This window comes from Festucalex cinctus, chromosome 1 (assembly GCF_051991245.1).
Source record: "Festucalex cinctus isolate MCC-2025b chromosome 1, RoL_Fcin_1.0, whole genome shotgun sequence".
NCBI classification, from domain to species: Eukaryota; Metazoa; Chordata; class Actinopteri; order Syngnathiformes; family Syngnathidae; genus Festucalex; species Festucalex cinctus.
The window spans coordinates 53095601-53117374 of NC_135411.1; the positions used below are offsets into that span (position 1 = coordinate 53095601).

Sequence of the window (21774 nt, forward strand, 5' to 3'; positions counted from 1 at the left end):
AAAAACAACATTTCAGCCATCACTTTACCATGTGGTCCATGTATTACTTTTGGATTTATTATTAGAACCTTACTGCCTCAATGCAAATTTTGTTTCATACGGGGCCATAATTAATTTCATAGTAGGTTTCAAAGAACATTTAACATTTTGTATTGTCTGTTATTGTATTTGAGCACCAGGCATGTAATGGCCTCATCTGGTCCTCAACATGCCTGAAAAATCACCAGCGTACTCTACATATGAGAGGATTTGGCGCCATCTGTCGATCAAAATCATTAAGTACATCATTCACGTAATGACGCCATCAGTCAGTCTGCTCGATCTTCAGTTTGCCAGCGAATTAAAAGTAAAAAAACAAAAAACAAAACAAATCTAGAAATACTTATTATTGCTTCCGGTGATTTGTCCTAATAAAAAAAAGAGGGGAAGAAGTGGCTTTATAAACCTTTTAATGGCATCGCTGCCGCGCGTCTGCGTGCTCGTCTCCGCCTTTGCGGAGGCGCGCACGTACGGACCTGTCAATCGGAAATGCAGGCAGCTGGCCGAGGATGTGCCGCGCCGCTCAACTCGGATGAATTAAATAAAATAACTTATTTGTTTCGCGTTTTAGGGATGCAGGAATAAAATAGACCGGTGAGCAGGTTGCTCCGGTGAAATAGTCGGCGAGGTAACGCGGGCTAACAAGCAGTGATAACACAGACGGACGGCTGCTGCTAGGAGAAGCTAATAACTAGCTGCTAGGCTAGCTGGCTAACACCACACACTACCAACCATCATCACCATCCACAGCCGCCGAGTCTCCTCATCATCGCCGCTTCTCCGGTGGGTCGCCTTCGCCGCAATTTCCCTTCCTTTCCACCGAGGACCTTGGCGGAGGAGCCGTCGCTGTGGCGGGCCAACGCACGCCCAGGAACCCCGTGGACACCCGGGCGGACGCGTCGCAGTGACAACGCCGGGCGTGGGTGAGTCGAGCTTTTGACGGGAGGGGGCGACCGATCGGGGTAAGCCGAGTGGCGAAGGCCGCGGACCCTGCTCGACCGGGCCTCCTGGCACGTCGGGTGCACGTTGGGTAATTAGCCGTGCGTAAATCGTCCTTGCTGGGCGGCTAGACCTCCCACTGGGGAGGGCATTTGAATAGTGTCGTTAGCTTAGCATGAAGGCTCCACACTGCTCGATCAGCAGAATAGCGGATCGGCGTTATGTCGATAAGAGTGTTGTTTTGAAACTCTTGACACGCACATTTTAAAAGAGTCATTCGTGCAAAAGATGTTACTCTGGTCATGCGACCCGCACAGTGCACTGGCAGTCTGCTACAAAGTGGAATTACTCATCACATCCTTTCTATTTATAAAATCCTGGCTTGCATAAGAGGAAATGCAGCCTGGCATGCATTGTTGCATTGTTACGTTTGAGAGAGTGCAATTTGTTTTCTGATTGGAATGAAGAGATATGCTTTAGAAAAATAATTGTGTTATTGTAATAGCAGGTACTCATCTTGTGTGTCCACTTATAAAAACAGTAGATTTACATGACAACATTGATAACAATAGAAAAGAACTAGAAATTATCCATCTGTCATAATGAATGCTTTAATCCCTCTTGTCATTTGCTTGTGATTGGCGCATTAAATGATTGAAACCATTCTGGATAGTATTAAATAATATCATGGCACATTTGACCACACCTAACTGTCATGATTAAAGTGCTTACTCTCATGAAAATGGCTTCCTTGTACAATAGAAATAAACACGATTAGAGAGAAATTGCAAGTAATCCAGTAAAAATGCAAGTCCTTGGCCATGTACAATACACGTGTCCTATTATTAATGCAATTGTTTCTCTGGCCAGTTATGAAGAATGTCATGATTAATGCATTGGCATCTTGCCAATTTCTCATGATAAAACAGCTTGTACAAAGTAAATAATAAGGCATAATCAATAGTAAAAAAAAAAAAAGTCCATGGCACTTTCCTGCACATGCGTACATGTAATATACTGTACATGTCTTCGTTAATATGATCGCTCGTCTCACCAGTTATGAAAGACGAACACCACCTTGCGCAATGGAAATACAACTTGCAGAAATAATCCACTGAGTAACAAAAAATAAAAATAAACGTGTTAGTGCTGTCACAGTGTAATCATTATATCAAAGAACCATGTTAGCGGATGTGCCTTAATATTGTTTGGTATGAGCTGTTTTTTATTTGCTTATTCATTGTTGCAAAATGTTCACCCATGTTACAGGAGAGCTCTCGTCAAAACATGGCTGAACTTTCCGCCTTGTCGTCATCACCGCCGTCCGCCTTGGCCGACGCCCACGCCGCTCCCGCTGCCTTGTCGGTGGCGACCAAATCTTCCCTCTGCAATGATGTGAATTTGATTGGAGACACTCCCGACGCACTGTTGACGCCTCCACTGCCGATTTCAGTAAATACTGAGACCTCCGTGGGCGATGATGGATCGGGGACGCCCCAGAAAGAGGACGTGGCAGAGTATGGTGCTTCCGTTGAAGCAGATGTGCCGCAACAGGCTTCCCCTTCTCCTGAACTCACCCCCGGTCCTAACCTGTACCCCAGCGTGCACGTCACACACAACCCTCCCCCCACCATGGCTGATATGCCTGTGGCTCACCCAGTTGCGGCACCCCCAGTAGCGGCAGCCCTGATAGCGGCACCCCCAGTAACGGCACCCCCAGTAGCGGCACCCCCAGTAGCGGCAGCCCTGATAGCGGCACCCCCAGTAACGGCACCCCCAGTAGCGGCAGCCCTGATAGCGGCACCCCCAGTAGCGGCAGCCCTGATAGCGGCACCCCCAGTAACGGCACCCCCAGTAGTGGCATCTGTGGAGGAGAAACCACAGCAATCCCCCAAGAGTCCTCCCCCGCCTGTGTCCCCCAAACCTCAAAGTCCCATCAAAGCACAGCCACCGTGCACACCGCCTCCACGAGCAGGGCACCCAAGCCCCACGGTGCCTCTCATCCAAGAGCCTGCCCCCAGTCTCCCCCCGCCCTGCACCCCGCCACCAAGAGTGGGGCACTCCAGCCCCACAGTGCCGCTCATCCAAGAGCCCAGCCTCCCCCCGCCGGGGGCCCAGCGGCCGGCTCCCGACACCCTCAGCTACCTGGAGTCCGCCAGCCTGATGTCGGGGACGCTGGAGTCACTGTCGGGCCTCGGGGACGACGGCAGTTCTCTGGGCTCTGACTCGGAGATCAACGGCTTGGCGGTGAGGCGCACAGACAAGTACGGGTTCCTGGGTGGCAACCAGTTCAGCGAGGGGAGGTCAGTGCAGTGTCATCAAAGTCTTATGTGTGTGCGTGGGTGTCAGTCTGCATTGCCAGCTTTTGTTGCATTTATCTGTTGCTATTCATGGTGGTGACCTTGTTTTCACTAGTGATAATTTCGTAGACGAAAAATTTTCGGCACATTTTTCTTCACGAAAAGAGGTTTTTCACACCAAAATGAAACAAAAAGTAAAATAGAATCCATTCATTGAGACAATGACGATAACTAAATTGACTGACAATTTCGTCAATGACTAAAACGAAAACAACGCAGTGACGAAAATTCACAAACTCCAATCCGAAGAAGGAATGAAACTCAGGTGGTGGAAAGAACCACTCAGACACTGTTGACTGCGCTTTATTTTATGTTTAAACACGTTTCCATTCATTGTGCACCTGTAAAATTAATCCCAATCTCAATCGCAATTATGCACTTTTTTTTTATTTTTATTTAGGTGAAAACTAAGGGGCATATTCACTAAGAATGTGCTGCGTCCAGTAATAGCGCGAAATATTGCACCACAATTGCACCTGCAGTCTGCGCCCAGTTACCAACCTATTCACTAAGGATATTGCTCTAATGATATACCGGCGCAAACACGCCCACAAAACTGACAGCTTGGAGCAAATTTGCACCTGATTTACCACACATGGCAATGGATTTGCGCCAACAACATGGTTGTTATAGTAACAGTTGCGAGAAAGATGACATTTTTAGAAAGCGAGGTTGGACCAAGAGTAAGCGTTTAGAGCGCCATTAAGCTGTACAGAGCAGAGAGGACGACAACGACGTCATTCATTCATAAAGTACAAATTATTGGTGCGATCGTGTTTCAAAAATATATTTTCAGAGGTTGGCGTGGCCGTACACCCCTCCGTGAGCCGGTACCTTAACGTGGTGGAGGGGTTTGCGTGTCCCAATGATCCTAGGAGCTATGTTGTCTGGGGCTTTATGCCCCTGGTAGGGTCACCCATGGCAAACAGGTCCTAGGTGAGGGGCCAGACTAAGCACGGCTCAGAAGACCCCTTATGATGAGAAACAATAATGGAAGCACGCTTACCCTGCCCGGACGCGGGTCACCGGGGCCCCCCTCAGGAGCCAGGCCTGGAGGCGGGGCTCGCTGGCGAGCGCCTGGTGGCCGGGCCTGCACCCATGGGGCCCGGCCGGGCACAGCCCGAAGAGGAAACGTGGGTCTCCCCCTTCCCACGGGCTCACCACCGCTGGGAGGGGCCAAAGGGGTCGGGTGCAGAGCAGGCTGGGTGGCAGCCAAAGGCGGAGACCTTGGCGGACCGATCCCCGGCTACAGAAGCTGGCTCTCTTGGGGTCTTGTTCACGAGTGAGGGTAGGATGGAGCGGGAGATCGACAGGCGGATCGGTGCAGCGTCTGCAGTGATGTGGACTCTGTATCGGTCCGTCGTGGTAAAGAAAGAGCTGAGCCAAAAGGCAAAGCTCTCGATTTACCGGTCGATCTACGTTCCGACCCTCACCTATGGTCACGAGCTGTGGGTCGTGACCGAAAGAATCAAATCCCGGATACAAGCGGCCGAAATGAGTTTCCTCCACAGGGTGTCCGGGCTCTCCCTTAGAGATAGGGTGAGAAGCTCGGTCATCCGGGAGGGACTCAGAGTCGAGCCACTGCTCCTCCGCGTCGAGAGGAACCAGTTGAGGTGGCTCGGGCATCTGGCTCGGATGCCTCCTGGACGCCTACCGGGGGAGGTGTTCCGGGCATACCACACCAGCGGGAGGCCCCGGGGACGACCCAGGACACGCTGGAGAGACTATGTCTCTCGGCTGGCCTGGGAACGCCTTGGGATCCCGTCGGAGGAGCTGGTTGAAGTGGCTGGGGAGAGGGAAGTCTGGGTTTCCCTCCTGAAGCTGCTGCCGCCGCGACCCGACCCCGGATAAGCGGAAGAAGATGGATGGATGGATGGATGGATGGATGGCGTGGCTGTACAGTATGCATCTGGCACGTAAAAATGATCGTAAAATGCCTCCCCGCCATTGCCGATCAGCCCGGGTTACGCGATGTGTCTTAAACACGGAAATATTTCCCCCTCGCTCTCTTTTTCTCTCTCTCTCTCTCTCTCTCTGCGTGATCAGCCGCGCATGTTGTGCATGCAAATGGCATGCACTGCCGGAGATCGAGGCGTGTCAGGTTAATACATGCTTTCCAAAAACGTTATTTGCGTCACGCAAACGAGGTGTTGCTATTTGCGCTGGCGTTAGTGAATTAGACGCTGCATATCAATGAGTCTCATTTGCATTGGGGTGGGCATATTTTGCGTCAAATGTATGCAAATTACCTAATTTATATACGCGCAAATAACACTGGCGCACTGTGACGCAATCTGTTCGGCAGAGCACTTAGTGACGGATTTCCCCATCTGCGTGTGTTTAGTGAATTAGGTGCTCCCTAATTGCTCCATTTTTGCCGGTTAGTGCGGTGCAAAGGCAATGCAAACCTTTAGTGAATAGGCCCCTAAGTTTTACAATGTTATATTGTCAGTTCAACATGTTTCATTGAAAGAAAGTTTAATCAAGACACTGTTGTGTTAAATGTGTCTTGCGTGTTAAACTACAGTTACAAATAGGTGTTGTAATTTTCTGTATAAAAGTTTAAATGTTCACTGATTGGTGAAGGAAATCGACTAAATTTTCAGTTAGTCAACTTAGATTGCTCTTTATTTTGTCAACTAAAATTGGATTAAGACTTAAAATACAATCAGATGACTAACTTATTACTACAATTATTTGATTTGATGTTTTTTTTAAAAATTTGTTTCAACTATTAATAATAGTTAGCTTCTTTTCACCCTTGACAGTTAGGAATGACGAAGCATATTGTTTTTACATTAATGTAAATACTGTTGACTTTACATATATATGATAAATATTATGCTAAAATGTGACTCAAAAGTTAAAGCATTGTCTTTACATTTTTTAAATGTTTCATGTTGATGTTAAAAAAAAAATGCAACATGTTAGATCTTCAAACACCCGGAAAGTCAAAATATTGTAGTAAATAAGAACAAGAATTAACTACTAAATGATAGTAGTAAAAATAAAGTGTCAGTGCTTTGCCTGTAGACTTAATCAGATGGTGACAGTTTTGTAGATTTGTAATCTCCACTGCAGTTCCACTCTTCCACCGACACTCTTGACTGTTCTTAATGACCAACACCCACAGAGCAGCTTCATGCAAATGGACGCACTTTCCGTGTCATCACTTTGCCTCGCCATCTCTTTCCTGCCTCTTTAAACTTCCTTATTAATTTGCCTGTGCTGTGATTCACAGACTGAGTGTTTGTGAGTCATCAACATGCACTCAACTTCTATGTTAGAACCTCTCAGCTGCTCTCTTATAAGTTTGATAAGCTAATTGCTCCTCCACTCTACTGCCTCTTAAGAATGTATCGCTTGTATGCTTGTATCAGCTATTGTGTCAATGTGACATTGTTGTATTGTTCATTGTGGCAGTGACAGGGAAGTGCGAGTGGAGGTGGCTCGGCAGAGGGAGATGAAATGGCTGGACATGTTCAACAACTGGGACAAATGGATTAAACATCGCTTCCAGAAGGTACTACCACACACACTTAGAGCTGCTGAAGCACTTATAGAGAGTGATAATAATGTTAGTAAAGTGAAACTGTAAACTCATTCACTCGCAGCCATTTTCACTGAAGCAACCCCATTCGGTCCTGGATTTTGACTGATTTTGCAAGGCCCACAGAATATTGTGTTCTACTACTATAAAAACATGGACCAAAAAAAATATTAGAGTCTCTTCTTTGATCCGGAAAAAAAAGCACATTTCTATCTGTTTCCGTTTTGCAGCAGTTAGCATTAGAATACAGCTACGTTTCATCATTATTAACAAATCTGTTTAAAACAGTGGGGGAAAGAGCTGTTTTTGCAACATGGCCCTGGTTGAGCTCGTATACTCTGCTGCCACCTGCTGGCCTTTTTTTTTTTTGTAATACCTACCATTGCTTTAAGCAACCTCTTCAGGTCAGTGGCTGCATCAAAGCCTTCTGTATGCTCTAGCATTAAAAAAAAAAAATATATGTTTTTGAGACCATGGCAATATTTAAAATAGAAGGTATTTATATGTTTTTGAGAGCAAATGAGTTAATAAAGTGTATTTGTTGTAGGTGAAGATGCGCTGCCGGAAGGGGATCCCATCGTCGCTCCGCTCCAAAGCCTGGCAACTGCTGTCCAACAGCCAGGAGCTGCTGGATGCCAACCCTGGAAAGTTTGAGGTACAATACAGTAATACAGTTCAGTCTTTTGAGCTGCTCAATCAAGGTACACATGCATGTACACAACCAGATAATGAGGGAAAAAAGCATTGTAAGCAGAGTGACCTATGGGAGGCAGCTAGGTTAACTGTTAGTTGATCTGATAATTATATTCAACAAAGATATAAACACAACACTTCTTGTTGCTCCCATTTTATATTAGGTGAAGTAACTAAAACTTTTTCCACATACACAATATCAACATTCCTCGCAAATATTGTTCACAAACCAGTCAAATCTGTGATAGTGAGCACTTCTCCTTTGCTGAGATAATCCATTCCACCTCACAGGTGTGCCATATCAAGATGCTGATTAGTGCACAGTTTCTGAGTCCCCATGAAACAAAACGAGCTACTCCTCTACAACTTCAGCGAGCTTCTTGATTGGCTATTGTTCAGTTTCACATCACAATCACAAAGCGTGGTCGAATTCTAAATTCAAATTCTGCCAACATGGTGTTGACCACACACATAAGGGACGTCTCCGATGATCTTGCTTAAACACACACCAAACCGCAGGCTAATCACGCATGATAATCTCAGAGAGACATCTGATAATTGGGCTTTGCTGACTGCTAAATTTCGTGCTGATTATCGGTGTGTGTACTTTGCTTAGGGGGAAGATATACGTTTGTTCCCAAATATGTCTGAAATTCTTAAAACATGCTTGACATTCTATTCTATATTGCAATTTTGTTTCTTTGGGCATTTCTTAGAATTATTGTAAAAGTGATGTAAATAGTTTGGCCGAACTACAAAACTAGTGCTGTAAGTATTATGTGACAACTTCATTTAGCAATTGAATCGCTGCTCTGTGTTAGCTATAGAAACGGTATCAAAGTGACAACCTGGCAAAGGGAAGTTGTGGTGTAGGCGTCTGCGGGGCGCAGGAAGCTGTAAGCCTCTTATCATGCCACCTAATCCCGCCCATCAGACCTCGACTTCGTCTCGCTTGCTGGAGGGAGGAGGCCTTCTTTCGTGTTCCGTATCCACTTCCTGTTGTGTCATCGTAAGCACTTACGAACTCTGGGAAACTACTCGGGGGTTTTGTCTTGTCTGCAGGAGCTGGAGAGAGAGTCGGGAGAGGCCAAGTGGTTGGACATCATTGAGAAAGATCTTCACAGGCAGTTTCCCTTCCATGAGATGTTTGCTGCACGGGGAGGCCACGGGTCAGAATCAAACCTAACTTTCTTTCATGGATGCCTTTCAGTATCAATCAAAATAATAGTGATAATACCCCCCACCCTAATAATTGCCAGTCCTACTCCTACTACAACCTTTCAAGACTCCAAAATGTATTAATTCTAGATTGTTGTGGGTCCCTAGGCAACAGGATCTGTTCCGCATTTTGAAGGCGTACACCATCTACCGGCCCGATGAGGGCTACTGCCAGGCGCAGGCTCCCGTGGCTGCCGTACTCCTCATGCACATGCCCGCTGAGGTGGGTTGAGCGTTCTAAATAAGTGGCAAGAGGAGCTGTATCATAAATCATAACCACTTGCATTGCTCAAGTGATAGTATGCCTCAACTTTTTTTTTTTTTTTTTTTTTTTTTTTAAACTTTGTCCACAGTATGTGGCTATGATGCACTTTCTTACATTACTGTGTTTGCTCAAAATGTCATGTGTCTAGTCACAAGATGGCTGTCGACAGTAATGCATGTGTGCACTTGTGATCCGCAGCAAGCCTTCTGGTGCCTGGTGCAGATATGCGAGAAGTATCTCCCGGGCTACTACAGCGCCGGGCTGGTGAGTCCGCTCAAAAAGCTCAATGTCGTCATCACCTTGTGTCTTCTTTTGCTGACTCGCGTGTTATTCCCCCTCACACCCTCCAGGAAGCCATCCAGCTGGACGGCGAGATCTTTTTCTCGCTGTTGCGCCGCGCGTGTCCCATGGCTTACAGACACCTGAAGAAGTTCAAGATTGACCCCATCCTCTACATGACCGAGTGGTTCATGTGCATCTTCTCGCGCACGCTGCCGTGGGCGTGCGTGCTACGCGTGTGGGACATGTTCTTCTGCGAAGGTACCAAATACGAGTCCACTTGACACGTTTGACTTGACGTTTGTAAGTCGGCGCAATAACTGACAAGAGCCATAATTGTGGACTTTGTTGTTTCTAACTTTGTGGAGTTTTGTGGTCTTTTCGAGGAGTGAAAATCGTGTTCCGCGTGGGCCTGGTGCTGCTCAAGCAGATGCTGGGCTCGGTGGACAAACTGAGGGAGGTGCAGGGCATGTACGAGACTATGGAGCGCCTCCGGGGCATCTCGCCTGACAACATCAGGGAGGACAACCTGGTCCAGGAGGTGCGTCATTCCTCCTGTCACAATTTGTCCATGGCTCAAATTGAAGCACGGCCAAATACCTTTTTGATTAAATTCTATGGACATTTTGGTTCACGAATAAAGACGAGATGAAAATTATGATTTTGTAAAATCCTGTCTCTTTAACGTTAATGCAACAGCTACAACGTTCCAACAATAATGTAAATCCGACCGCTAACTAGTCCTGGCTAATTTATTATCTTGTGTCATTGCCACCTATTGATAAACAGTGTTCCCTCGTTTTCCGCTGAGGTTATGTTCCAAAAAATACCTGCAATAAATAAAATCCGCCAAGTAGTTGGCTTTATGTTTTACATTTATTATAATTTTTTAAGGCTCTAAAACCCCTCACCACACAGTTTATAAACTTTTCTCATTGAGGCATTTACATTTTTTCACATTTTTCTTGTTGAAACATTTTCAATATTCAAACCGTTATAAATTTATAAAATAGGTAATTTACTGTAAAAAAAAAATAAAAAAATGCATGCACCAAAAAACTCCACGCAACAGCGAGGCCGCAATAAGTGAACCGCATTATAGCGAGGGAACACTGTACTGCAATTGTGTGAACTTGTTTTTCATCAAAAACACAAGAGAAAATTTTGTGTGAAGTAGTTTTATATTAATTTAAATATTTAATATGATCTGCTGACAAAAACATTGTAAAAGCGTAAAATGATTATCCTGATTAAAATTAGACTAAAATGTTGACAGTTTTTGTTGACTAAAACTAGATGAATGAAGTGATGTTTTCTTGGACTAAAAAACTTAAATGCTTGACTGATAGTCGACTAAACAGTGATTACGGTAATAGAAATGGGAAGAGGTGGGCTAAGTATAATAAAAGAACAAGTGTGATTGAAACAGGACTAAAATTGAGACTACATTTCAAATTGGCTGATAAAATTCGCGCCGGGAATGACGTCATGCAGCCGACAAATTCGTCCTTCGGTGGACCCAGCCTTGTGAATTTGGACACAGGGACAGTCTCTGCCCACTTCTTTCTCTCGCCTCCTTAGTGAAATATTTCCTCTCACATTGCTCTCTCTGTCGTCCAGGTGATCCTTCTCCAGGTGACGGAGGCGCTGATCGAGCGCGAGTGCACGGTCCAGGTGAGGAAATGGCGCGAGTCCCGAGGGGAGCTAACTCACCAGCCCGGCCGCCGCCTGCACGGCACCCGAGCCATCTTCGAGCACAAGCGTCGCGCTTCCGCCATCAGTTCGGGAGGCAGCTTCTCCTTCCTGGCCAGCTCCATCCCGCCGCCGGGACCCCTGCGGGCGTCGTCCTCCCTGCTCTCGCTCCCGGGCTTCCGCAAGTCCAGGACGCCGTTCCACTCGCACGGCAAGAAGAGCTCCTTCTCGGGGCCCTCGTTTTCTGACGCTGCGCGGTCACAGTCGCCCCCGGCTATCGGCAGCCAGAAGCCGCCCATTCCACCCGGGGCGGCGCAGAGGGCGCCGCAAGTGCAGAGCCCCCTCGTGGGGGCCGGCCCACGAGGCAATCAAAGTTCACAGACGCCCAACGCTTTATCCCTCTCCCCGAGGATCGTCTCGGAGCAGATCACGCCCGCCATCCCCTCACCCACCGCCAACAACGCCCCCCTCATGCCCAGCACAGACGCCAACAAGAAGACGGCGGCAGAGTCCCCGCCGGCCACGCCGCCGCCACCTCCTCACGCGGAGGAGGATGGCCGGAAGAAGAAGAAGAGCAAGGAGGACAAGAAGAAGGAGCGCGAGGATGAGAAGAAACGGCTGAAGGAAAAAAAGGAGAAGGACAAGGCAGAGAAGGAGAGACTCAAGAAGGAGAAAGAGCGTCTGGAAAAGGAGAAGAAGAAGGCGGGAAAGAAGAAGGACAAAGTGGGGGCGGGGGCGGCACCACCGGGGCCGGACCTTGACAAAAATGGGGCGGCCGCTGCGGCAGCCAGAGATTCCACCTCATTGCCGCATGAAAAGAAAAAGGAGGCCGAGTGAGACAAAAACTATTAGGTTTACATCAGAGACAGAATGACTGAGTTAAAAAAAAAAAAATCAAAAAAAAATCGCCTAATAGCACAATTGCCTACTCGTCCTTTTGAACATTTTCAGAAAACAAGAAAAAAAATAAAACAGAGTCCAGTTGTCTCGATTCAACCTTTGACCTGATGACTAAGAATCTACACAAAGAAAAATAAAATTTTTAACAAGAACATTAATATTGTTTTTTTATATTATTATTGTGACAACAAATAATAGGCAATTATGCTATTAAGCTAAAGAAATGGGACTTCCTGGATTGGGGTGGTGTTCATCTTTCAAACAAGCAAGGATGTGATCTCTCACAATTTAAAAAAAAAATAACTTTATTATAAGTTAACCATGACGAACCACAGAAGATGTACATAATAATAATAATAAGAAGAAGAGTTAAAGCCCCGCCTCCAAAGACATCGAGTCGCCTCCAGGAAGGTTTCCGGGACATGCGCGAGCTATTTATTGGATGTTGTGGTGCGTGCCTTAGCGTAGAGTTACTGCAGTGTGCGCGTCTCCCCCTTGCTGCCGACGGAGAGTATTGCAACCACGTGGTGGTGCTTTTTGTGCGTTTTTCCCAAAAACAAACGAGTGGGGGGAAATTTTTTTTTTTATCTAATTGTTTGTAGTTTAGGCCTCGGTGCTTACACCAGAAGGAGGTATTTAATTGATAAATTAATCATTAAACAGCAGTGTTGGACTACACTAAGGAGGGTTAGGGACACATGGGATAGAATAATAATGGACTATGAGAATAAAGTTGGAATTTTTTTCCCCTTAATTTCTTTTCTCCAATTAATCCAGATTTATTCTCACCATAAAACTTTTCCCTGTTTTTTTTTTCTGGAAAAACAGATTTTCATTTTGAAAAAAAAAGTATGATTTTATTTTTGTAATATGTTTCCTTTAAGAAGTTTATTTTTGTAAAAATTACTTTAAAAAGATGAAGATGACCCTTCTAAAAATGACGCTTCTTGTAATGTCTGTTTTCCCTTGTTTTTTTTAAAAAAAAGTTCATTAACAGTGTTGTAAATTAAAAAAAATAATAATAATCCTTGAGAAAATGCTATTTGCTCTCATAAGTACAACCCTTTCACCATTGGGAAAAAAAAAACTTTTTTTTTTTTTTTTTTTTTTTTTTTTTTTTTTTTTAATATAAATAATTCATACTACCGGTACATTTTTCCTCTTGAAACGTGCAACTGTGTTCTCACAAGGTTACTTTTTACCGTTTCCTCTAGAAAAAATATGGCTTTATTAGTCTTTTGCTAGTTCGTCTTTTTTTTTTTTTTCACCTTGAAAAACAAAATCTACTTAACTTTCTCTCCTCAGAATTGTTTTTCCTCATATTGCCACTGTAGCCGCCAGGAAAAATGTGATTTTTGACCATTGAAAACAAGTTTTGAAGTACTTCATTCTAGTAAAAATCTGACTTTAACCTTGGGGGTTGGGGTTGACTATTATGATTAACAAAACAGTTTCCCTCAAATATATGCATTATTCTTAAAAAGAAATGATTTTTCTTGCTTTTTAAAAAAATATATATTTATTTTCTCCCTTTATAATCACTTTTTCTTGTCATATCCCTGATCCTCCTTTGTTGTAATTAGACCAGTGAGTATTACTTAAAGACTAATATGCATTTAATTTATCCAAATGTCGGACTGTGATCAGAAGACGATGAAGGATGATCTTTGCACTTGGAGTCCCAAAAAAACATCTCCTGTCGGACTTGATACCAGGCAGGTTTCCGCACTCCCCCCACCCCGCTTTTAATTAGAAGCCACTTGAGCGTAAGATGCCCAGAGTGCCCATGTAGCATTAACCTCTCTCACATTTTGATGTATTTATGTATAAAGTGGTTAATTTAATCAAATATAGTATATAATGATTCTTAATATTATTGCTATTATTTTTCTATGCGAGTTATCGGACGCCTGGTTGACTGGAAGGTTGTTGCATGTTGTCATTTATCCACGTCAAATTCTGGAACGTTTTGGGAGTGGAAGCGCTTAACTTCCTGCTAATTGTGATGTAACTGTGTACTGTTAACTTGTTGCCATGACAACGACCCATCAGTGCAGGATGAGCAACACTGACTCCCTCTTCATCATCGTCCTCTTGTTATTGTTGTCTTCGTCGTGAAGGACTTTTGTGTATCCAGTGTGTTCTCTCATGCCAGCACACACCTCCTCACAAATATATACACACACAGCGTTGACCTGAATGATTCTATGCAAACTATAACTGGACGTCAATATCACAACATGTTACCAGGTGTGGACTTTAAAAGAAGTGCATTTCTGTCAGGTCCTTTGTGCATTTCTTATCTGTAAAACATCTTCCACCGATGCATCGATTTACTAGGTGTTGTCTTTTTTTTTTTTTTCTTTTTTTTTTTTTTTTTTGTATGTGTGTTTTTGAGTTTACAAGTCACTCTCTCTGAAGAAAGTGAATTAATTGAAGCTAATTGAATTCATTCCCTCACATCAACGTGATGTATTTAATTGATGATAATGACATTTGTGATGGATAAAAAAAAACCATAATATATTAAATTAGTCTTACATCAAAGGTTGTTTTAGTTTTTCCTCATAATGTGCTTCTGTGCGTTTTCTTGACAGCTAAATTTTCTAATGTTTATCCTTTTGAATTTAATCAAGGCTCGACATCATTCTTCAGTTTTACAGATCTTTAATGTTGTCTACATGTTTTTACATCAGTTCTTTGCTTTTTTTTTTTTTTTTTTTCTTTTTTTTTTTTAGACCCACCAACCCACCCTACCCTCAAAAAGAAAAAATTTGGCCCTCTTATAGTGTTAGTATATGAATTTATTTATTTGTAAGTACACTTCTGCAGAGGCGCTAGAATTCCTTGTGCACTCTGACAATGAGAACACCACTGTCACCTACTGTAGTGGCTATGCAATTACAGTATTTTAGTCAGGCCAAAAACACACACACAAAAAAAAAACGTGTTAGAAGTGACAAACGAAGACACTATCCCCCCACTGCCCCCCCAAAAAAAAGAGGACTAACAAACAAAACCCAACAAGGCCAGCAGAGAAACAAAAGAGCAATATGAAACCCAACTAGCACACTAAATAAGGAAGATTCACATGAAACAATTAGGAAAGCAAATAGCAAACATGTGCTTCATTGACCACATTCACTGATAAAGGAATACAAATCTCAACAGAAAAACAAAAACAAAAAATGTGTGTTATCATTCGGGCAAACTCCTAACTTGTCTTAATGGCCACTTGTGGCCAGTGCGTCATTTAACTATGTTCCTTAACAAATACAGGACTAGCTCAGAAAATAAGAATATTGTGATAAAGTCCTTTATTTTCTGTAATGCAATTAAAAAAAAATGTCATACATTCTTGATTCATTACAAATCAACTGAAATGTTGCAAGCCTTTTATTATTTTAATATTGCTGATTATGGTTTACAGCTTAAACAAAACTCAAATATCCTATCTCAAAATATTAGAATATCATGAGAAAGTATACTAGTAGGCTATTCAACTAATCACTTGAATCGTCTAATTAACTCGAAATACCTGCAAGTGTTTCCAAGTGAATCCAAAATGTATGACATTTTAATTTTAATTTTAATTGCATAACAGAAAATAAAATACTTTTTCACAATATTCTAATTTTCTGAGACAGTCCTGTATGTGAACATGTAGGAAAAAATGTTCCCGTTCTGCAATGTGTTTTTTCCCCCCAAATAAATGAAGGAAATAAAGAGAGAGAGAGAGAGTTTCCTTTGACGACAGCTACAAATAACATAAAATTTTAGCACTAAGACTGGCTTTATAATTTCGAATTTTTGGGGGGCGTGCAGTTACATGCAGCTCCACTAGGTGTCGTCAAACCTGCTTTACGTCAGGGATTTTCAGCTCCTCCCAAGGTCGTACTGTGAAACACAATTTTTGAGATTTAAAAAAAAAAATGGGGGCTGATTTTTAGTTTCTTTCTTTGTTTGCTTTATTTTTATGTTAACAGTTTCTATGATAACAACCAGATGTTAGTTCTTGTCTCCGAGTAGGTCTGACATTTGCTTTGGAAGAATAACCGGCTGATGCAGTAGGTATTTTGGGGTGGATAAATGTCACGTTAATGGGAAATTTGCCCGCTCAGTCTTATCTGTCTGCCTGATTCTAAATTTCATATCCTTTCTTTCCTTATTACACATAGCTCAGGTTCTGTGTTCATTAATCATATTGTCGCTACAGTCCCTCATTTAACCTTTATGCTACTGATAGTTAAAAAAACAAAAACTTGTTTACAGTATGTGTATTTGGACACATTTTTTTCTTAAATGTTAAGTGGCCTTTTAGTTTCTTATGGTTGAAATTATGGCCTATGAAAATAATTATTATAGGTGTTTTGTAATATTTTAATCCAAATTATTATTTTGTATGTAGCATAACGGTAACTTAGTCGAAATTCATTGCTTCTTTTCGGAAGAATCTGAAGCTGCTTTGTATATACTGTAGAATCTGTAAACTATGTTGAGTGGCCTGTTGCCCAAAATATTGACGCTGTAAAGGATTATGAGTAACATAGTATTTCCTTTCCTTTGGAAAATGTTTGTCAGCTACAATCTATGCTAAAGGTGGGTTAATTAACAGTTGCATCTTTAGAATACAAATAACTTTTCCTCCCAGTAATTTGGGGTCAATTTGACATTGGATAGGAAAGGAAAATTCCTAAGCAAAAAACGAGAACCGAAAGATGCCCATTGACTTTCAGTTTCAAACCTAGTTCATCCTATAACTCTCAATCTCCAAAATGGTTGACGAGCAAATACCAGTTACAAGACTCAAAACTATCTATTGTCCTGTCTCCACCCCCAACCCTCCTCACATAAAGCCACTGAGCACAGACAATCTTGTACAAAAGGAAAGAGGTTTTATTCACAGTTTGTCCCTTTTTATTCAGTACAGAGGAAAGGTGAGGATGAGTAGGGACATAGTGGACCAGTTTACGGAGGAAGAGGAGGCTGACGACCACGCCGGGAAGGGCAGAGGAGGAAACGTCGCCGAAGACGTGAATGTTTTCTTTCGGGGATGTCCCTCCTCCCCCTTTTGTGTGTCATCCCTTCCAGCCCCAGAGGACCTCTTCGGAATGGGAATGAGGGCCCCCCCAGGTGGCCTCAAGAGGACGCGTGGAAAGAAGATGGCTGGCGTATGTGAAAGGTGTTGTCATTTTCTTAATTTAAAAGCATCCCCTATCCCCCATAAGCCGACACAGACATCCCGTGAGCCCCCACAAGTCTCTGCTTTGGATGAGAGAAGGGGGAACTGGGCTGGGGGTGACCCCACGGGTACACACGGAGGGTAGGATGGAGGGAGGCAGGCAGGGAAGAAGGTGGGAGGGGAAAGGCAGGAAAAAGCGAAGGGATTTGTCGTCTTGCTTCCTGTCTTCTTACTCCTTCTCCTCTCCGTGTGTGATGACGTAGCAGATGTTCTTGTAGTCAACGTTGCCCGCGACGTCAGGGGGGAAGGCGGCCCACATGTTCTTGATCTGCGAGGAGCGAGACAAGAAGTTGCTCAGGGGATGCTAGTGGATGTAGCATTAGTAGGCTAATAGCTAATGTTAAAATGCCCTAAGTGTTTTGTTTTGTTGTTTGTCTTAGTTATGCACTGTAACTTGCTGCCTGTCTCTTTATTTTTGTAAATGTCTGGAATGTTAAATGACTTTGTTGTGTGTTCTTACGGTAAAAAAAAAAAAAAAAAAAAAAAAAGAGCCACTAAACATGTGGCTCCTCCTTTTTGTGTCTTCCCTGGTAGGGTAACAGCACCACCCATACACAGGCCAGTGTATGTACTACAACGTTGTGTCAAAAGGACTTTATGTGGACCAGGCTATCTCCTAACACTGCTTACATGTAACTTTTTGCCTGGTGAAATTTACATTTTGAACACACCACGTTTGCTAAAACCTCCATAAATACACAAAATAAAAAACAGGCATCCATTTGTACCTCCTCCTTGGAGAACCTGTCGCACTGAGTGGTCAGGAGCTCCTCGAGGCTGAGGACAGAAAATGGACACCAATAATCACAATAGAATCAAATATATTCATTCACAGTCACTGCAATACATAACAGGTACGCAAACTATAACAATAGTTGGCAAGAGAACCTCTAAAATACACCACTAAACCTTTGTGATATCTGCTTTCAGTTTAGTGAGCATTAGAGGAATCTTTGGCGTTTTTTGCAACACAGAAGCAGCCTCAACAGCAGATTTTGAGACAAGAATAAACAAATATGCACCAGAAGCCTCAACAAGTGTTTTGTTGTTTTTGATGACAGCATATGGTAAAAGTTCAAACTCACAACTGCTTCTTGATGGTTCCGGTACCCTCGGGGTCCAGGACCTTGAAGGCGCTAAGAATAACGTCCTCGGGGTCAGCACCTGTAAAGGATATGAGGTCATTCATTCATTCAAAAAAAAAAAAAATTATGGTAACATCCTGTATTTTGGTGTAAACGATCCAAAAACCTACCCTTCAGCTTCTCGCCGAACATGGTGAGGAAGACGGTGAAGTTGATGGGGCCGCTGGCCTCCTTGATCATAGCCTCCAGCTCCTCGTTCTTGGTGTTCAGCTGGCCTGCAGCCAGGATGGAAAGAGATCGGGATTCAGTAGTCAATACCGGGAAACACATGCTCCTTGGAGGGAATGAAAGCTAAAGCGATGTCAGCAACAACAAGTATGCAACAAGTCATCTGTTTTTTGGCCTGTTTTACTGTCACTTCTCCCCTCTTTCCTTTCCTGCGCTGATTCAAATCAGGCTGTTTCTGTGATGATTCTGCCCAAACAGACCGGAACAGTTCCGGCTGTTTTACTGGATTTTGACTAATTTTGCAAGGAACCTACCAAAAGAAAGATTAGTCTCTTCTTTCATCAGGAAAAAAAAGTATATTTCTGTCTGTTTCCGTCTTTTTCAACAATTAGCGTTAGAATATAGCTAAGTTTCATCATTATTCACAAATCTATTTAGAATTGTGAGTAATTGAGCTTTTTTTTTCAACATGGCCCTCATTGAGCTCGTTTGCTCTGCTGCCACCTGCTGGCCGTTTAAGAAATTAACTACTAAAAAACTACTATTTCTTGAACTGTTCTTTGCTGTAGCATAAAAAAACTACATGAAAACGTATAAATACATATTTGGGACACTTAGAACATTTAAAATTGAACGTATTTATACGTTTTTTGGAGCAAATGAGTTAAATGGACTTTTATGCTAATGTTGTACAGCATCATATCATGTGATAAATGTTGCATGGAAGGGCGATCGTTCTATTTGTTATCCTTCTGATGTTTTCTTTGCCTAGATTGGGGTCTAGACCAGCTGATTTTGTTTGTTTTTGTGAACTGTGGGCTTGTGGCGCCCTTTGAGACTCTTTTGTGAAGAACTACAAAATAAATAAACTTGTCTTGACTTGAATATGGCAAAAAACAACAACAACAACAACTCACCCAGAGAGGCCAGGACGTCCCTCAAATCATCTTTGCTGATGATGCCGTCTCTGTTCTGGTCAATGATTGTGAAAGCCTGCAAGGAGAAAAATTGAGGGATTCATGAAGGACACCGAAGATATATTTGGTGCTATCTTGCGTTCATGTGGAAAGCTAAAACCCTCTGGGTGCTTGTCAATAAGAGTCTCCCCTTTCCGGAGCAAGGTCCTTACAGTACAGTAGTCACATTCCTAAAAGCGCCTGTGGTGGCTTTCCTTACGGGTTAATTTGGGATGGCCAGCGAGCAGCTGCGGGATCTATCTTCTCAGCTGAAACTCAAGATCTTTGATTCGGATCTTGGCCCCGCTAATCATTCCCGGAAGATGGTGTCATGATCGAAGTTAGTCATCTACGTGACGTGTGTTACTGTCCTTATCGGAAGAGGATTTATGGGCGGTGCTGTTGTAACGGTAACAGCTGTATGGTGGAGGTCAAAGGTAACCAAAACAGGAGGGAGGTGTGGGACATTTCATCTCAGTGCAAACGACATGCTTGTTGAAGTGTCAAGAGGACGGGTTGCTGGTGTTTGGGGTGTGCGGGAGCGACTGCGGTGAAAGTGGATCCGGACTCAAGTCAACTCCAGTTCAGTATTTACGGAGAAAATGAGGCGTAAACGGGTGGATGGAGTGACAGGTGGACAGATGTTTGGGGGATTCTCACCTCTTTGTACTCCTGAATCTGACTCTGCTCAAACATGGAGAAGACGTTGGAGGAGCCGCTGTCTCCGGCTGCCTGCCTCCTCTTGGCCTTCTTGGGTGCCTGCACGGCAAATTCAGGAGCGGAAAGGAGAGGATGTTACTTCGTTACCTAGTTATGGATGAGAAACTTCTCCACTCAGATCATTATTTAACATCTGCAAGGTTCAAACTTGCTTTATCTCACATTAGCTTGCTTATACGTTACTTACTTTTACTTCAACACTTACTTATTTAATTTGTTACTTGTCATCTTTGATTACTTGCTTTCACTTATTTATTTTATAGACTTTTACCTGTTTATTTTTTATTTTCTCATATTTTTTTTATATTTTCGTTTCCTCGTATTTACTTTAGCACCTTAGTAGTTACTTACTTTTACATACGTATTTTTACTTACTTTCTTCCATGTATTCCTGGTTAACATTTCTTGCTTCCTTCTTCACATTTATGTTTACTCGTTTGCTTTTATCTTTTACTTGGGTATTTATTTATACTTGCTTACTCACTTGCTTTTCCTTTCTTAGTTATTTTTTACTTGATTACTTTTTGTGTACATTCTTGCTGACGTTTACTATGTGTGTTTCCTTATTTACTTGCGTCCATGTGTATGCTATATTACTGTAGTACTTTTATTTACTTACATACTTGTACTTGCATGTATATGTATATGCTTTTCTTTACTGGCATATTTACTTGCATTCTTTACTTATGTTTGATGTGAATCATGTTCATGCTTATTTATGTGCTTATTCTTTATTTGTTTACATTGTTGTTTATAATTACTTTTATTTACTTTTTTCCTTGTGTCTATTTAATTATATAAATAAACGTCTTACGTTCACCTCTTTTATTTATTTATTTATTTATTTATTTATTTATTTATTTATTTATTTATTTATTTATTTATTTATTCTAAACTTTTTTTTTTTTTACTTCAGTTAGTTACTTACTGGATTATTTGTTTGCTTACTTCTGATTATTTTTCTTATTTACGCACTTTATTTATTTTATTACACTTACTTTCCAACGAGTCTTACTTTCTTGCATCCCCTAACCTTACTCCTTTTAATTAGGCTGCCTTGGAATATGAATGTTAAATGTAGGTCCTTGTTCCTGTGGTCCAACACGTCTTATTACATTTTGCATCCTCGAAGGAATACACTTGTTCCAAAGTATACAACGACAACAGGAAAAAAAAAAAAAAGAAGAAGAAAGAATTCCATAATGCAGGCCGTAAACGCAGACAGATTAAGTCCATGTCAGCGGGGCAGCTACTCACCATCTTGAGACGCTGAGAGCGGAGGTTTGGGACGATGAAGAACGAGAGGAGAGGGTGAAACCGCGTTGGTCCTCCGCCTCCGGGGGGCTTATATAGCCCCGGGCCCCCTCGTCTAACTTTAGCTACAGCCACAAGTTTGGATGGAGGATAAAAAAGAGAGCGAGAGGGGAGGATGCTTGGGGACGAGCGGATGGCAAAAGCCAAGGAGACAGAATGGCGGCGTTGGCGTATCCGCTTACAGGCGAGCCGAAATAGACGCGGGGAGTCTTGGAATTAAGTCAACCTGATAGCCCAGGGAGCTTGCGGAAGGTCCTCCGTCCCACGTGGACTAATAAGGACATTGAGGACACG

At 42.9% G+C, this 21774-nt stretch overlaps 2 protein-coding genes across 2 annotated transcripts; one reads left to right on the forward strand and one right to left on the reverse strand.

Moving 5' to 3' along the window:
- The first annotated feature begins 480 nt into the window (after positions 1-480).
- Positions 481-12510, forward strand: tbc1d10b (TBC1 domain family, member 10b). Its single transcript, XM_077541882.1, has 10 exons — positions 481-962; positions 2248-3281; positions 6762-6861; positions 7436-7543; positions 8644-8750; positions 8908-9022; positions 9263-9328; positions 9415-9604; positions 9730-9884; positions 10964-12510. The coding sequence occupies exons 2-10, from the start codon at positions 2266-2268 to the stop codon at positions 11870-11872; spliced, it is 2766 nt and encodes a 921-aa protein (XP_077398008.1). The 5' UTR covers positions 481-962; positions 2248-2265; the 3' UTR covers positions 11873-12510.
- A 4300-nt stretch (positions 12511-16810) lies between these two features.
- mylpfa (myosin light chain, phosphorylatable, fast skeletal muscle a) lies at positions 16811-21540 on the reverse strand. The gene is made up of 7 exons (XM_077496415.1): positions 21424-21540; positions 20107-20205; positions 19408-19483; positions 18433-18537; positions 18263-18341; positions 17906-17954; positions 16811-17445 (listed from the first exon to the last, which is right to left on the reverse strand). Exons 1-7 carry the CDS (start codon positions 21424-21426, stop codon positions 17347-17349), a joined length of 510 nt encoding a protein of 169 aa, XP_077352541.1. The 5' UTR covers positions 21427-21540; the 3' UTR covers positions 16811-17346.
- Positions 21541-21774: the final 234 nt, after the last annotated feature.

What these genes read in the sequence shown, in the direction of transcription:
- tbc1d10b (XM_077541882.1), top strand. Translation starts at nt 2,266, where the DNA reads ATGGCTGAACTTTCCGCCTTGTCGTCATCACCGCCGTCCGCCTTGGCC. An exon ending in AACCAGTTCAGCGAGGGGAG is followed by an intron (nt 3,282 to 6,761) that starts GTCAGTGCAGTG and finishes TCATTGTGGCAG; the next exon opens with TGACAGGGAAGTGCGAGTGG. An exon ending in TTAAACATCGCTTCCAGAAG is followed by an intron (nt 6,862 to 7,435) that starts GTACTACCACAC and finishes TATTTGTTGTAG; the next exon opens with GTGAAGATGCGCTGCCGGAA.
- mylpfa (XM_077496415.1), bottom strand. An exon ending in GTTCGGCGAGAAGCTGAAGG is followed by an intron (nt 18,342 to 18,432) that starts GTAGGTTTTTGG and finishes TATCCTTTACAG; the next exon opens with GTGCTGACCCCGAGGACGTT. An exon ending in GGAACCATCAAGAAGCAGTT is followed by an intron (nt 17,955 to 18,262) that starts GTGAGTTTGAAC and finishes TTCTGTCCTCAG; the next exon opens with CCTCGAGGAGCTCCTGACCA.